Source organism: Peromyscus eremicus, chromosome 12 (genome assembly GCF_949786415.1).
Source record: "Peromyscus eremicus chromosome 12, PerEre_H2_v1, whole genome shotgun sequence".
In the NCBI taxonomy this organism is placed as follows: Eukaryota; Metazoa; Chordata; class Mammalia; order Rodentia; family Cricetidae; genus Peromyscus; species Peromyscus eremicus.
Genome location: NC_081428.1, coordinates 50,818,059 through 50,835,947, shown reverse-complemented (window position 1 = coordinate 50,835,947; position 17,889 = coordinate 50,818,059). Strand labels below are relative to the sequence as shown.

The 17,889-nt window shown below is 43.1% G+C and overlaps 1 protein-coding gene and 1 long non-coding RNA gene across 2 annotated transcripts in view; one reads left to right on the top strand and one right to left on the bottom strand.

Moving 5' to 3' along the window:
* Ccdc191 (coiled-coil domain containing 191) overlaps positions 1-16,553 on the top strand; it is a 66,204-nt gene extending 49,651 nt beyond the window's left edge. Inside the window, exons 14-17 of the mRNA XM_059277635.1 lie at positions 9,349-9,492; positions 11,897-12,049; positions 12,706-12,851; positions 16,121-16,553. Of these exons, the coding sequence (XP_059133618.1) occupies positions 9,349-9,492; positions 11,897-12,049; positions 12,706-12,851; positions 16,121-16,265 (588 nt within the window). The 3' untranslated portion in view covers positions 16,266-16,553. The remainder of the gene's footprint in view (positions 1-9,348; positions 9,493-11,896; positions 12,050-12,705; positions 12,852-16,120) is intronic.
* Positions 172-4,102, bottom strand: LOC131922776 (uncharacterized). Its single transcript, XR_009382381.1, has 2 exons — positions 3,847-4,102; positions 172-340 (listed from the first exon to the last, which is right to left on the bottom strand). It is a non-coding gene; the product is annotated as an uncharacterized LOC131922776 (long non-coding RNA).
* Positions 16,554-17,889: the final 1,336 nt, after the last annotated feature.

Here is a 17,889-nt window from a genome sequence, read left to right as displayed (position 1 = left end):
TGCTCTCAGCAAATGTGGTGAACGAACACTTAAAAGAAAATATGCTTCAGAGTCACTTGGAAAGCAAGTCGTTAAATGCTAGTTGAGAAGTCATGACCTTACCTTTTAGAGGAAGTGTAGTGGAGGATTTGCTGTGTCAGATGCTGCACAGAACAGAGTCAAGAAGTCATATGAGGCAAAATCCACATAGATTTTGGAGACAGTAAAAGCATTTCCATCCTTTGCTAAATAGACATAAGAAATCTCTAAAAGCAGCTGTTTCTTCCCTTAAAAAACTGGTGAGATATTCTGAAACACATTTCCCCAACATGTGTTCTATTCCATGTCATCCTAGTCACTCCTGAAATAGTAAGCAGTTTGGAGAAAGTGTAAATTCGGTAGTCAAATGGTTTTGGAAAATGCTGTTTAAGATAAATAAGGTTCCTTAATTAGTTGACTCCCCAGAACTTTTGACATCCTACCAGACGTTATGAGTCTCCAGAAAAGAGACACAGTATGCCAAAGTCGACATCCATATCTAACTACAGACCATTTTTTATAAAGCACCCTGTAACATATCATAGAACAATTTGAGGTCATACTACTATAAAGCAACAAAATAAATTTAAAAACATACAGTATAACAAATGTGTCTCTCATATCTGTTCACTGTAGAAAACTTGAGAAATACAAAGTAGAGAGAAAATATCTGCGCTCAGCACTCAGAATTAACTCCTCTCTATTATAGGATCTTAGCATCTCTACGCTGGGCCTTTTCCTCTCTGCATCTCTCTGTTAATAGATTGGCCATCGCCTGCCTGTAGGTCTAGGTATCTGTAAACTTTTGTCTTTTTCTTTTTTAGACTCTACCATGAGCATATGCACAGTTCTTCAGGGCTGCCTAATTTATATATACAATGACGTTCTTTATAGATCTTTGTTTGGGATTAATACAGAGTTACAGAAAAAATGTGAGGATGGTATTGTGCTGTGTGTCTTTTTCATGCAGTGCTACCCAGTATCACCGTAAAACATTGATTAGAAGTCAACATGAGCACATTACTGCAGACATTGTTTTTCCAAGAACATCCAGACTTACTTTGGAATATCACATCCCCGCAGTTGTCATGTCCCCTTAGTGCCTGCCCTCTGGGCTGTGACCATTTCTGTCTTTCCTCATTGCTCCTGACTTTTCTGAAGATTTTAGAAGTGTCCCTTCATTTGTGGTTGCTGTTTTTCTGACAATCACCCTGCACTAGTGGGTTTTTATGGTGACACTGGGTCCCTCTTAAACGCATGGCAACCTTGTACATGAGACCCAGATGAAGCATATCTGTTGATGTCTACTTGATGACTTGAGTTAGCCAGTGCCTAACAGGTTTCGTCACTGTAGTTTCTAGTTTTCCCTTGTCACACTTTATCCTCTGAAAGAGATTTGTTAAGTCCCAGTCTTCTCTCAAGGCAGGGAGAAGGAACAGTTCAGCTCCATACCCTAGCTGGAGGAGTATCTACAGTGAATACTGGGAACTCTGTACATAAAATTGGCCACTTCCTTCATTTATTTATTCAGTCATCATTTATATAACTATGGATTCTTGTATATTTATTTTGTACTTTGGACAATGAAAAATACTGTTATTAACTTTATTGTTTAAATTGTGGGTTTGGCTGGCTTTGGGAGCCCTTTGAGGCTGGCTCCTGGTTAGGTGTGCCCCTATCCTTCTCTGCTTTCTGAACACCTTACTCTCTGGAGTTTCTCATATTTTCACTGCCAAGCCCTAGAATCAGACATTTTTTGGAGATGCCTTAGTTCTACATGGTATCTGAAAAGAAGGTCTGGGCACTGAGTACTAAGTCACTGCTGGGACATTCCTGATTCTGGAATGTTGGAAGGCAGGGGTAGATGATATACACATACATATATAAACATATTAAGCTATGCATACACAACTGATTATAACCATTCCTTCATATACAATTAAAGTGGACTCATACTGATGTCTCCAGCTCTAATCCAGGACCAGAGGGTTTATTATAGCCATCCATCTTGTTTTCTTGCAAATGTCCTCTCTGACAATTTGAACCTTAACTCCCATCAATTCAAATGTATATGATTTGTTATAATGAGTTCAAGGTTAGCCTGGACTCTGTCTCAAAATCTGTTTCAGATCTATTAATTCATTTGGGAGCTGTTAGGCTATTGGATGTTATATGTTTCCTGTGGTTCATCATATGTTGTCATCCTTGAGTATTCCTTATATATTCAATTCACTGAGAATTTATATTATAAATGGATATTGAATTTTGTCTGTTTTTCTTCTACTGAGACAATCACAGAATTATTATTATTATTAAAAAATGGTATATCACATTTATTGATGTGTATAGATTGAACTGTCCTTACATTCCTGGAATAAATTTCACTTACTTGTTGTATATGATACTTTTAATGTGATCTTGAACTTGGTTTGTTACTGTTTTATTGTGGATTTAAAGTGGTATTCATCGAGAATATATTTTCTATTCTTGTATCATCTTTGTTTGGCTTTGGTTCAGACTAAGGCTGGCCTCACAAAATGAGTTTGAAAGTATTCTTTCCTCTTCAGCACTCTGGAAGAAAGTTGGTCATGGTGTTTATCAGAACAGAAAGCAACCTAAGTATCTAATCTGGAATCTCTTCTAGCAAACGTTTTTCATATTTTTATGCTATTAATATAAAAGTGAGATTGACATAGTTGAATTAAAATATGCTGTCCCCGATCTGTGGTACTTGTCCTCCATTTCTCTCTTCTCTGACTTTAATAAGCATGTTTATGATCCTACCTAATCTCCTCTACTATTTGTTTTCCTTTTAAGAATATTTTTAGTGTTGTCTCGTGTTTACTAATGTCCATCCACCTTCAAATCACAGACTTCCCAGATCATCTGAGAGCCTTCCATTCTTAGATTTCATTTCCTCTCTCCCATCAGGTTACTCCATCATATGTATTGTATTTTGTTTGTATCAGGCTGTAGTCAGTGCCTTTCTGAACTGACTTACACACTTGTCTTTTAGTGGTATTAATGATAGGATTATTGGATTTTGCCTTCAATTTCTAGTGTTCTTTATTTCTTTGTACAGATCTAAATTCTTAGTCTGTGTCATATATTTATGAACTGTAGCAGTTCTGTGGGGCCGGGCCTCTGGCAGCAGAGTCCTTCAGCGTTAGGAAGGACTAGGAACCTAACCTGCTTCCTTCCTTTCAACAGCCTCAGTCCCTCGTGTCCTTACAGGACCTTTGCTTTGGTACAGGTTCACGAGGAGGGAGAGAGCCGAGAGCTCTCTGGAATATCTGACGAGGTTGTCTACTCTTCACTGCTTCTTACATCGGTCATTTATGACACATCCGAGTTAGGGTTTCAACATAAGGACTTCAGTCTGTAACAGTTGGCCTGTCTTCACGACTGTCTCGTTGTCCCCCTCATGAGTATGACTTATCTAGATATGGTTTGTTTGTTAGGTTGCTTGCCTTGCTTAGTGGTCTTAAGCTTCTTCGATATATAGTTTTGTGTTTTATCACAAAATTTAGAACTACTTATACCCATTGTTCTTCAAATATTTCAGCTGCCTCCTCTTTTCATTCTCCTTCCAGGTTCCCAATCATGCAAGAGTTAGGTTTCTCAGCTGCACCAGTTTTTCACTCTCTTGTTACTTTGCAGTTACTATGACTTCCTTACTCTTATTTTCAAGTTGCCTGGTTCTTTCTTCAGCTATTTCATCTAGTAATGATAACATTGAAGGCCCTCCCCATTTCTGTTACCTCATTTTTAACGGCCAGCACTTTTGTTTTGGCCCTTATGGTTTTCACGTCTACTGCATTTACCTACCTGGCATTGGATGATGTCCACCTTTCCCGCTGGAGTGTCTAACATTGTTATACATTGTTTAAAATATTTAAAATAGTTTCATCATCTTTGTCATATCTGTGTCTTGTTCTGATGGTTGTTTTATCTTTCCGTAAATTATCCTTATCTTTTGGTATATCATATATATTGTCATTGAAAGCCAGACATTTGCTTAGAGCAATAGAAATTGAAGTGTGTAGGACTTTAGTATGAAGATTTGTGTTAATCTAGGCAGGAATTGGGCTTTGTTTGATGTTTATTGTTGCTGTGGTTACTACCATTGGCTTTTGTTGTTGCTATGGACACCAGAGGCTTCACTTTTTTAGTGACTTTGGCTTTGGGTCTTCACTTTGTGCTGCTCCGCAGAGGCCATGTCCTTTCCGGTTCCTCCGGTTTTGTAACACTGTTTGTAAGTAGGTGATGAGCTGTGTGTGTGTGTGTGTGTGTGTGTGTGTGTGTGTGTGTGTGTGAAGGGAAGCAGTCCCTGCTCTGGTTACATTTCCGTCCCAGGCCGCCCAGCTCTGCTCTGGAGTTTCTGTTCCTGCTGTAGAGGCTGGACCTGTTTTCTCCTCACTTCCCTCCTTGCTCTGTGACTGCAAGCCTTTCCCTGTGGCAGTTGGTTGGTGGGGAGGCATCACATCTGACAGACTTCCCAAAATGCCCTCCCGAGCCACAGTGTGGGCTTCCCCCACGGTTCTCAGGTGGTACCTGAAGAGAGAGCTTTCATTCTCTGGGCTGGGCTGGAGAGATGGCTCAGCAGTTAAAAGCACTGACTGTTCTTCCAGAGGACCTGGGTTCAATTCCCAGCACCCACATGGCTGCTCACAACTGTCTGTAACTCCAGTTCCAGGGGATCCAACACCCTCACAGACATACATGCAGGCAAAGTACCAAAATAAAAGTAAATAAAGTTTAAAAAAAACAAAACAAGAATGCTCTGGCAGATTTTGGGCTGTTGCTCCTCTCTTCTCTCCTCTCCCCCAGCCAGACTGTTCAAGAAACCTCTGCTTGTGTCGTTATCATCTTTGTGAAAACATTTGGGGTCCATAGGGGAAAAGTTTGCAGAAGAGTGGGACCACTCTCACGAGCCTTACCCTTCCTTCTCACAGTAGTATACTTTCACCTCCCCCCCACACCCACACCCCCACACCAAGCACTTCACCAAAATTTCTACTTTGCAATTCAGTATCTGGTACTTTCTGCATTCTCAGGTAAACAGATGCTTCAATGCCTCCTAATAGTGCCCATCTCTCCAGTTTGGGGGATGATTACATGCCTCAGATCAATTCACAAAAAAAGACATTAGTTCTGTTCTCTGTCCGGCTTTCTTCTTGTTGGAAACAAAATGCTTGAACAGACCAAAAATGATTGAAAAAACTATTACTGGCCAGGAGAGTGTTTTATCTCACTCTACCGAGCCCAAACCTTTCCCTTTTAGAAATGCCAGCCCATAGCAACAGACACAAAGCCTTTTCATGTAGACTGACTTCCATTCAGTCTGTAAGCACCTACACTGGAGATCAGTGCATCTGCAGACTGGCTGTGACTGAGCCTTCCTTGAGAGTGATTGCAGCTCCAGAGTGTGTGTGTCAGATGTCTCCTTTCCTTCTGTGTGAGCGTGCTGTGCACAGTGTGCTCGCCCACTCTGTTTGCCACATGCTCTTAATGCTTTTGAGGCATCATATTCTGTATAAGCAGCTCCTGGCTTCCTTGTAGACTTCATATAGCTGACCCAAATACGCAGCCTCCGAGGCCATGGTAATGTTATTCCTATGGACAACAAAAACTTGGTGGCACTCCTGAACCAGTGCCTGCTGTGACTTCTCTGTCAGTTGCATGTGGCTAGCATCTTTGAGGGAAATCTAGTTTAACTTCTAGTTGGCAGGTTTTTTTTTTTCTCTTTGAATTTATCAGCAGACTGTCCAGTAGAGGTACCATATTTTCAAATTAGATAGATGAGTAACCCTACTATTGCTATGACAGATTGTCTCAGGGACAGTCACATATAGTTCTCTGCATACCGAATATAAGATGAGCCCAGTTGTGGGGGGGGGGGGGGGGAGGACATGTGCCTTAGTTTGGTTGTCTATTGCTATGACAGATTGTCTCAGGGACAGTCACATATATTTCTCTGCATACCGAATATAAGATGAGCCCAGTTGTGTGTGGGGAAGGACGTGTGCCTTAGTTTGGTGGTCTATTGCTATGATAAAAGACCATGACCAAAAGCAGCTTGGGGAAGAAGTGGTTTGGCTCAGGGTTACGGACCATTACTAGGGAAGCCAAGGCAGGAGCTGACGCAGAGATGATGGAGGGGTGCTGCTTACTGGCTGCTCCCCATGGCTTGCTCAGCCTGCTTCCTTATAGACCACCTAGGCCCACTTGTCCAGGGGTGGCACTTCCCACAGCCAGCTGGGCCCTCCCACGTCTGATTAAGACAGTGTCCCAGTGACTTGCCTAAGGACATAGTGTCAAGCTGACAAAAGACCAATTAAGACAACATGCAATGCTAAGTTTTAGGACAAAGGAAGTCTTCAGGAAAAGACCGTGATAAAGTGGCCATCTGTATTCAGGAGGAAGGGGTATAAGTGTTGGGCATGGCTGCAGCTTCCTGTTTCTGTGGCCCTCATGGGAAGCTATGTCAAATAAGACAGTAAGAGTGCCATTCATGGGTCTTACAACATGACCTAGAAATAAAAACCTTCTCTTAGAGTCCCGTTGTTTTTTGTCAGATGCATATTTTGTAATACCATTTATCAAGCTTTTTTAATGGTTATATAAATATGCTTTTTTTTTTTTCAGGGTGGGAGTTGATGGCCACTTTGGAGCCTGCTTTGTAGACCAGGCTGGCCTTGAACTCAGAGATCCACCTGCCTCTGCCTCCCAAGTGCTGGAATTAAAGATGGGTACCACCACTCCCAGCTTATAAATACGCTTTCAACTACTGGGAAATTGACATCTGTTATTGAAAAACGTAATTTTATCAGAGAAAATGAAGTCTTCTGTGTTTAGGAAACACACTCGCTCATTGGGTAAATACCTGTGAAATATTTGCTTATGTGCTAGTCTTTGCTGTGGGTGTTAAAACAGAGCAGTAAGGACAGACATCATCCCTGCCTTTAGAAATCTCCTGTGCCAGTTTGGAAAAGAGGTAATGGGCCAACATCTAAAGAGGTGGGCAGGGGAGAATAATGCGGGAAACAAGATGGGAGAACTGTTCTGAGCAGATGACATTTGAGCTGCTGGATACAGAGGAGGCCCCACAAGACACACATAGACCTGTCAGAGACCTGTTAGGGGCCCACACAGCTGGATAGAGAAGTTTGCACATCAAGCTGGAAATACGGAACCTTGAAATTTCAAATATGTCAATGTTTTTAATGCTCTGGAAGTGACTAGACTCAACCTGGCAGGGGGTTGTCTGGACAGAGATGAGAGTTCGGGGCCACAGCCTAGGATGCATGAATATTTTCCCAGAGGATCCAGGAGAACTTACAATCAGAACAGTGAGAGAAGTGTTTGCGTTAGGGGAGGAGGGCTGGTGTCCCAGTGCAGTATGACTGAGCTCAGTTCTGAAGGAGACAAGTGGCTCTTTGACTTGGAAACATTGGCATCATTCATGACCTGGACGAGAGTGCTTTCTGTGGCGACTTAGGGAAGGTGCCACTTTCCAGTGGGTTGAGACTAGGTGAGGAATAGAGTATACAATGAAATCCCATGGATCAAAGGGACTTTTTGTTGGTGGTTGTATTTTGGTTTTATTTGCTTTTATTTGTTTTCAATTGGCATATACCAGAATGTTTCTATTTTGATTTCCGTGATCCAACATGAAGAAATTAGTGTTAGAACAGTGTTGAGTGCCCTGTACTCCCCTTAACATACTTGTAATCCTTGACCTTTCCCTCAAGACAAAGGGGCTGATACAGATGAACATTTAGATAAGATACTAGTTTTGTACATCATTGGTAATTATGCAAAATATAATTTAAATCAGAGAGAAACTCTTATTTAATGTTGCTTTGTAACCTGAGGGAACTATGTGCTCTTTAAAACCCCACTGTGTAGATTCCTAATATAAATGCTTTCTCAAAACAAAATCATACCATGTCAGTGTCTCAGCAGAGTAGATACAGCTCAGCTGCCATTCACTTCCTATACAAAGCAGTACGTCCAAGCAGGTTCTTTAGCCTGAGCCCAGAGGCTCCTCCAAAGGGTGGAAATCAGGCTCTGATGTCTGTCTGCAAGCCTCCATTGATGCAGGGAAATTCCCTGCATATGGAAACAACCGATTTCTGTTTCCCCATTTATTCTTCACCCTCCTTTTACTACTCGTGAAGAAATGCTTGTCTACAGGTTTTATATCTGCCTCCCATTCAAGAAGGATCTTGAGTGTCTGAAATAAAGATTATAAAGGTAATTTTGATGTAATTTCCTAAAGAGTGTGGACAATTCATTTTCAGGAACTTGCAGCTAGGTAATTGAATTGGAAGATGAGGACGCTCTCCCTTTCCTGTTTGAAATATTCTGATTCTGTTTCTTTCTCTCTTTCCCTCCCTTCCCCTCTCCCCTCTTCTTCTTGCAGAAGGCTCAGGCACACAAAGTAGCTTGTTGAATCAACCATTTCACCACTGTCCTTTTCCTGACACGAAATGAGAGAATGAAAAAAGAACTTGAGTGTTGTATTTCTGCCCGACAAGTAAGCACTGAGGGCAGCCTGCAGTCTGCTTTTGAAGCAGTGCTTTGCTGTACTCACTCTAGTTCAGCAGACTTTTCTCTCCCACCTTTATTACAGGCTGTTTTTACTAGAAGACACAATAAATACATAATGGTATTTGTAGGGTAGGCTGTTACATTTCTGTCATCTTTCTCAGGCACACCACTCACAAGTGTATGCCTTCTGTGAAAAGCACAAGGTGTCTTTTTTCTCAGGGAACCACAGGGGTAGTTAATCTTTCTGCTCAGGACAGAGGGCTGCGTGATGATGATAAATACTTTTAGCTTGTCTCTGGACTTACTGTTGACTTAGGAAAGAGAAACAACTCAGTGGTAAGAATATTCTTCTAAGACTTTCAATGGGGTTGTCATTTGACTGACCATCATTATTTATATACAAGGCTCTACATCGTAACTCTAGTGGAGGTTTGCATTGCTGGATTTTCTGTAATAATAAGAAAAACTTCCTGATTTCTTTCTTGAGTAGATGTTTTGACTTTTTAGTTATGAGGGGAGTGGAGCTCATTTCTATGAATAATACTGAATAAACCTAAGAATACATAGCTCAGATTGATGTAGAGCTCATGACCACCTTTCCTGACCCTTTTAGCAAATCCTTTAAATATATATGTGGATATATATATATTTATATATATTCCAGAGTTCATTATAATTGGCACACTATCTAGTGGTTACATGGTAAATTCATTGACTTTTTGTTTAAATGAAGTTCTAAGGTTTGTTTTTAATCATGGAATTTTTTTCCCCCAGAAAGAACTAGAGAAACAGAAGAGAATTAAGAGAAATCAAGAGTTGGAAGCAGTAGCTAAAGATCATTATGAAAAGGTCTTGCTAAGGAAAAGAGGCCTGGAGCCCTGGAAGAGACTGAGAATGCAAAGCAAGCAAAACATTGAGGTACACCATCATAATAGCAAACCCCAAGTTAGAAAATAGGCTTGTCACAGAGAGCATGAACACCATGAAAGTCAGGTGTTAGGGTGCAGGGAATTTGGTGCTCGCCATCATGATAGCAAACCCCAAATTAGAAAGTAGGCCTTTCACAGAGAGCATGAGCACCATGAAAGTCAGGTGTTAGGGTGCAGGGAATTTGGTGCTTTTAAAAGCCAGAAAGAGAACTGGCTTGAGTATGTATACTTCTCTGTTTTGAATAAGAGTTTAGATTTGGTTATCTAAATACTTGTAATTTAACGGGTTCTGGAAACTAGAATGGCTTTATTACAGATCACGCTACAGGAGACTAGAGGTGACTCAATTTTGGCATGGTTTACAACAGAGAGAAAGTAAGAAGGGTGGCTGGATCTCTGCTATGATAAAGTCCATAGATAACCCCAAAATCTCAGTGCATTACAACTGATTCCCATTTCTCAGAAGTCTGCAGGCCAGCTATAGCTTTGGTTCCAGTCTCTCCCCAACCCTAAATACAGGATCCAGAGCTACTCAGGTTGTGCCTTCCACCTAGCAATTAACCAGCAGATGGACCACGCCCTGTTGTGAACCTCTGGTGTCCATCACCAGGACCTTGCTCTACAGTCCTTCTCTCCAAAGTCCTTGTGATCTCTATCAGAAAAGAGTGTACTGTAGGAACATGGGTAAAGTTGATTGCAGAATAAATGGAGGACACCCCCAAGGGGTAGGAGTGTACAATGACCAAGAGACCATATCGTTCCACTTCACATTTTAAGGCAGGTATTCTATTTCTAAAGTATCTAGAAAAAGCAGCTTCTCCTGAGGGACTTGGTCTGTCCAGTTGAGTGAGTGACTCACCCAGTTGTATGACTCAGCTTCAAAAGGCAGTGATGTGTCTTTGTTCTTCATTAGACAGCCTCCAAATAGAGAGTAATCTTGGAGGTTGAGAAGACAGCTGTCAGGCTGGAGAGGGGGTTCCCTGGTTGGGTGCTGGCTGCTCTTGCAGAGATCTAGAGTTCATTTGCCAGCACCCTTGGGTGCTCTCAACTGGTTGATTTTTCAGCCTCCAAGGAATCGAACACCTCCTTCTGACATCTGTGGGCACCCACATACATAGACAAATAATGAAAATAATAGACAACCTTATTAGTGACATTCTGGGCATTTGGGATGTCATGTCTCTTCCCAGGGTGGAAGGTATATTCAGACCTCATTCTTTTGAGTGATAATCAGCCTCATAGCTCTAGGCTATGGTTTTATAAGCTGCGCATTATGAGGTGACCTCCAGGCTGCTAATCTAAGTAGCTACCTAACACTGCCCACTAGTAGTTCATTGAACAGAGCAGTCATAAGGCCAGGCTCAAGGTCACTCAGAAGGGATGAGGCTCCATTTACTCCATCGGGAGGTGCTGCGAAATCACATTGCAAAGAGTACATAATGCTGTTTTTAAGTACGGCAATCTCACTCTGCCACAGGGGTCCTTGAAATCTAACACCAATGAAATGTCTCCAATTCCTGAATAAACTTACCCAGGACATAGAACGGGGCGTTCAAGTCAATGACCAAGATGTTCAAAACAGATGCAGCGTTATTCTGCCTTTGGCTGCTAGGTTTGGGTGTGTCACAGAAATCCCGTGATGGCCCTGATGGCCAGTAAATACCATTTCCAGGAGATCTGCTTGAATAAACTTGTTCACAGTGCAGGTGGCTAGATGAGACCTAGGGAAAGGTGTCACTGTCTAGAGAGGTCTGCAAAGAGAAGGGTCTTTTCTCCTGTCACAGGAACATAACAGTCTCTTTTTCATACATAAAAGCTGACTTGTATTTATTTGGGATAATACTCTCAGCCACTTAAATTGGTAAGACATTAAAATATTCATCATGTTATTTTTGAATCAATGGTTTTGTGGTTTATTGATAATGTCTAAATTTCAATCCTGGTGACAGTTCATTCTACAAAACTAATTGAAAGTATCGGCATTTCCTCAATTAGACAGTGGTTAAGGACATAATAAAGAGCCATCTGTTATGGACTTGCTGTCCAAGTTCCAGGAGAGCAAACTAAGAGCACTGCCAGCCACCCAGTCCAGAGGTTAGCGGACATGAAGTGATGTCGTGGAAAGTGCTCATTCCATTTCCACAGCCCGCCAGTGTCTGCAGCCTCCAGCGAGTCAGGACTGAACAAGCATGCATGATGTCAATCTGTGGCCTCCACAGAACAAGGCCAACAGCCACAGTCTCTTAGGACATAGACTATAGGCAACTCAAGATGATTCTTGTCCAGGAACTACTAAACCTGCTATATAGTACTATTTCCCTAGTTATGTATGTTCCCTTAAGGGATTTAAAATTTAAGGAATAAATTCCTCTTTTCATTAAAAATGTTTCCAGGTAGCAGAAGAACATTACTCTTTGGCACTACAAAGAAAATGCCTGCTCAGTTGGTTCCAGTACAGCCAGGAAGCTCTGGCTACAAGGACAGCCCAGGCTGATCAGTTGTATTCCCAACTGTTGTGTAGGAGAGTCATCGGAAGCTGGCTCCAGGTAAGGCCACAGGGAAGGGACTTGAAATGCGTCTCCTTGAGCCTCGTGTGCTGACATATGCCTGTGATCCCAGCACTTGGGAAGCTGAGGCAGGAAGACTGCCATGAATTCAAGGCTAGTCTATCATATATAGTGAGACCTTGCCTCAGAAAACCAAAACTAAATAACCCATCTCCCTGCTCAACTCCCCGTAAAAAACTAAATGGCCTTCATAATGCTATACTCACTTTTGTTTTTCAAAACATAGAGCCATGAATCCAGTTCCTCCCTTTGGAATGTTATCAACTTTGGTTAGTGTAGACTCCCAAGCACATGTCACTTTTCCCAGAAAGCGTATGTGTTTATATTATAATGAATCCTTACTTCGACTGTTGTTTTTTATAGTCCTTGGTTTTTTTGTCACACAGTACTTAGGTTGATTTTGGAAACCTCCCCTGTCAATCTTACACCTGTTTGTGCTCCTGAATTGCTGTTACTGTTATAGCACACTGCAGAAGATATTACCCTGGCTGCCTTGTTCTCTCCCAGCCTTTGGCATCCTTTATTACTTCGCTGTGTATGTTCTGTTTTGGTTCTCTCTCATTTGTTTTTTGTTTTGTTTTTTCACTCTATTGTTTACTATTTGTCTCATTTTTCCTTGTGTCTTCACTCACTAGTATGTCAATGATCTGGAGAAAGAAGTAAGAAAACTCTATGTCCACGTACTGCAGAAGAAGGTTTTCAGAGCATGGTTTAGCATGGTCAGGGATCTGAAGATCGAATCCCAGGGAAAACTTGAGACTGCAGCAGAACATTGTGACAGGTAAGGCCTGGTGCTCTCAAGCTCACTGATGCCCCAGCTGTCTGTAACATACTCACTGCTGCTCTGTGAGAACATGAGGTGTAGGCTAGGAGAGCTGGGCTCTCCCGATTCACACGGCTGAGAGCAGCACGGGAATCAACTTTCAGATGAGGAGGAGGCCTGTGCTATCCACCTAGGGCTGCCAGGGACCAAATGTGAGCAAATGGGACATAAAAGCAAATGTGTTCCTTATTAGTCACACAGTTTCATTGTCTTAATGTGTGTGAGAGAGCGAGCCTGTGCAAATGCATGTGTACCACATGCATGCCTGGTGTCCACAGAGGTCAGAAGATGGCATAGGATCCCCTGGAACTGCAGTTAGAAGTGGTTGCGAGGCACCATGTGGGTGCTAGAAACCAAAACAGGTCTTCTGCAAGAGCAACAAGTACCCTTAGCACAGAGCTTCACTTTTGTTTTGCCTTTTTAAACATTGTGTGAAACATAGCACAAAATTTTAAAGTGTGTAAACCATACAAAGACAGTAATTATTAGACACCCATGTCACCACAACTGAGGTCAAGGTGGAACATCATTGTCGCACAGGCCCTTCCTAATCACAAGTCCCTCCTACCACTAAATGAATCTGACTTGTACAGTGAACACTTCCTTGCTCCCCTCCTAAGCATGTCGCCTTCAACACTACAGTGTAGCTTTTCCTTGTTTTGAATTCTGTGCATAGATGTTGTATTATTAGCTAATGTTTAAAATACAATTAGGTCTTATTTGTTGAGAAATAACGTAATCCACACAAATGAAAACGAGTATATATGTGTTCTCTCACTAGAACTTCCCTAAGCATTTGTACAGAAATGTTCTGAGAGTAGCCAGGAAGCTCTCTTTGATGGTCAAGTGTCATTCCTGAGAAGCACAGTTCGTGTAGTGGGCACTTAGAGCGATCCCTCTGAGACATGGAGGCTTGTGAGGTGTGGAGTTGCCCTCTCCTCCCTGGCTCACACTCATTTTGGGATGCTGTATTTTCACTGTGTGTGTGCACATCTCTTGCACATCTTGGTATACCAGGACACCCACTCCTAGCAAAACCTGTCTGTTCTGAGTATATTAGAATGTATTGGAATCAGTGGGCTGGGAATGGACTAACACGTGTGTTATAATTTGGTCTAAATAAATATGACTATACAGTGACAGTAGTATTCAGGGGACTTACCTTTGAATAAGTGTATCCGCTTTAGAGGAAGGCTAGGATTCAGGGTCATGTGACTCTGGATTCATAACCTTTTGAATCTTCTGTTAAAGGGTCAGCAAGATGGCCTAGTGAGTAATGGTGCCTGCCACCGAGACTGATGACCCCATGTGGTATGTGCATACCACGTACACACATACCCACAATGCACGATAAACAAACAAATGTAATAAACGATAAGGCCTGTAGAATTTAAAACATCTTGAAAATGAGTGAGAACAGAATTTCCCTCTGGGCTGTTGTGGAGCCCGAACAAGGAAACAGTAGTGGACTGATGCACTGCTCAGCCCAGTCACAGCTGCTGGGTGTGCTCAGTTTGATGCTGCTGTGAATGTGCATCCAGCCTCTTTTTATCTGCCTCAGTTGTCCGTCTTCCTCAGCCTGGGGGTTCATTTGGGGTTTTAGCACAGACCATGTCTTATGGTGACTGTAATGACCCTGGGGGAGTAATATCATGATTTCATTTTCTAACAGGGGAACAGCCTGCACCCCCATGTACAAATAACACACAGCAGGCAGCTCACTGGACTCTGCACAGGGGTTTCCTGCTTAAATCATCCCGCTCTTGACACGTCTCCCTTCCCATTTTCCTTCCTCGCTGTCATTTGGAAGCTGTGACAGCAGGACAGCGTTCCCTTTCAGGCTCTGAAGTCAGTATGGGAAAACTACGCAATCCTCAAGAAGTGAAGTCCCCCTCTTGGTGCAGAAGCACTGATGTGACTGTGTCTCTTTCCCACTCTGTTCCTTGTTCCTGGCTCCTCTGTTCCTGCCCCACTGGCCTCCTATTCTGCCCCTAAGAGGCAGCAAGTCCACATCGGCTTAAGGGCAAACAGTCTCATCTTTCACGTCGTTCAGCTCTGCTCAGACGTCCCCCACGGACCAGGAGCCTGCCTCGGTGTGTCTGTCCATTTCTTTGCTCTGTTTATTGCCCTAGAGCAAGCGGAGACTTCAGGAGGGTAGAGTAAGAGGAGCCAATGTGGAAGAGTCAGAAAGCCCGGAGTATAGTTAGGATAGAGGATCTGTATTACAGCGGGGGGGGGGGGGGGGGGGGGGGGTCAAGTCAAGCCTGGGGTGGGCCCTAGAGACGACCACAGGAAGCTCTCAGTGGTGGGCTGAGTGGAGAGGAATTAAACGCAGTGAAGCGGTTCTGCTCATTGGGACCTTCTTAGGTTTTTAAAGTAATGTTTTCACCAACAGAAGCCAACATTATCCAAAACATCAACCAACCAACAGCCATAAATTAATGACTGAGGTGCATTCTGGGGCATCGTTAGCTGGCTAAGAGGCCAGAACAAGTATCATCACTGCGTCTAGTTTTACAAACAGCCTCAGCAACCCAGTGCTTGTGTTCCAGTTTGTAACTGTGTGACTCCCCACCTTTCCGCAAGGCCTGCTCTCTTCAGGAATAGCCGATTCAGTTCGCTGCCTTTCAGCACCTCAGACGTTCCTCACCCTGAGACTGGACAGCGTCTGAGCTTCTCTGCCCCCCCCCCTTCCCTCAGCACTGCCTCTGCCTAACAGGGCAGAGACTATCAGACCTCACCTCAGCATCCCCAGTGCACAGCTGGTGTAGGCATGGTCAGTCCTGAAAAGGCAGGCATGCTTCCCCAAGACAGCACTCCATTTCAACCTGGGACCCCCCCATCATCTTTCCACACTTGGTGTGTACATCTTCGTTCTCAACTGCATTCCAGATGTTTTCTGTTACAGTTGGGGATGCGCTCACCAGTCAAGCTTTAAATTATGTAAGCGCTAAGGCCTGGGTGCCCTGAGCTCTTCCGGATCCAGGCACGTCAGTGTCTTTACCTTGACTGCTGTCTGCCCAAGCCCGTCAGAATTCCTGGTCCCGGATGGTCAATATACAGGCTGTGACCAGATCCACCGAGGCGTCTCAAAGCTTGCACTGTCAGCGCCGGGTTCTCTGTGCAAATGTCAACTTACCACACAGCCATCCCATCTATTCTTTTTAATAGCACTGTGTACTGTCAGATTTGCCATTGATTTCCACCTCTCCCTCCTTCTCCTACAGGAAGATCCTCAGTGTCGCACTCCGGACATGGAAGGCGTTTGTGAAATTTACAAAAGAAGAAAGAGTGAAGGAAGAACGGCGAGAGCAACTCCGTCGGAAGGTCGCTGACATCCTTCCAGACTTCCAGATACTCACACCGTTGTGACAGCTGTGCACCAGGAGCTACATGCTTGTCCTCAAGGCGGTCTTCGGTGCCGGGACCCGTGCAGGTTATCTCCACCCACACACCTATCTGAACCTGGTTTACTTTCTAGATGTGTCAGAGAAGACCAGTGGAAATATCTTGAGAATTTGTTCTTCCTTCTTGATCTCTCCTGGGTTACTAGGTATCTGTTGTAGCGTCTGTGACAGTGGGGTCAACCAAAGGAGCAGTCTAGAGCACCACTGTTCAGTGTATTTTATATATTTTTAGCATAATAAACTTGAAAAGGGATGAGTGTTTGCCTGCCTGGACTTGTGAAGGAAGATACAGCCTTATCACTTCCTGTGAGATGCTGGTTAGTGTAACATTGGATAGAAACAAAGCAGTGAGTACCTAGAAAAGAAGGGATGGGCGGCCTGTGTTCTCCAACCACAGCAGGAGTGACAGGTGCCCAACAGGGCCCATCCCAACAGCAAGCAGATTCAAAGGTACTCTATGCAGCTGCAGCCGAGTGCAGCAGCTTCTCCTGTTTCAGCCGCCAGGACGCCCCAGCACCTTGATGAGCAGGAAGGAACTCCAAAGCTAATAACAGCTCCAGCAAGGACCATCCAGCCCCTCATCAAAATGCCTAGCCATGCTCTGACTGCAGCTTCTGAGTAATCCATCTGCTTTGTCTGCTTGGCCTGGCAACTTATACTGAATTCAAAGAATGTTCTAATATTTAGAATTCTACAAAGATTGATCAAATGTTCCCTTCTGTGAACTTTTACACAGAATCATCTGCTAGGAATTTTTTTCATTATAAAACATATCTTTATTGTGACAAATTCAAATAGTCTACAAATGCACACAGTAAAATGAGAAAGATCGTGGTAGCCCAGAACATCTGAAGTGGTAAAGTAAACTGTCTGAGTGAACGTGTTTGATCCAGCATAGTTCTTAAGCTACCTAGCCACACTAGCGCAGTGGCTCTGGTCCTTTTCTCATGAAAGATGTGTAGTGGTGGGCTGAGAGACAACAGGATGCCAGAACTGAACTGCAGCCCAGCCACACACCTTTTTCTTTAATATCATCATATGGTGTCATCTAAAAACACAAGTGTTTGGAGGACCAATGGCCACAAGAAAAATGGGACTAAAATCATATTTAATCTCATTCCATCTAAGTCACAATTTATACTTAATTATAGCACACTTAGGAAATATTGGCCATTAACAACTTAAAAAGTCAAAACTACATATTAATTTAATGACAAGCCCGCAGAAGAGGGTGAATTCCTTCAGTAAACATGTCTTAAATAAGTCATATAAAATTAAGTTTTCTATCTTAAACTTTATCTTTGCTTTACCCTCAGCACCAACCAGAAATTGCTTTTTGGGGACACATATTTTGACTGGGCCACAGTGACACTTATAGCCCACTCTCAGTGGTCAGTCTTGATGGGCCATGGTGAAGCTAACCATTGCCTGAATAGACAGTATATGATCTACAGAACCAGGGAGGGGAAGAGGAAGTTTAGGGTCAGCAAAGGACCACAGGATGGGGACAAAGAGGTATCAGGAGGCGGCACAGCTTACAGTTTTCAAGGCAAAACCCTTTCAGGACACACAAAAATCACCAACAGTTT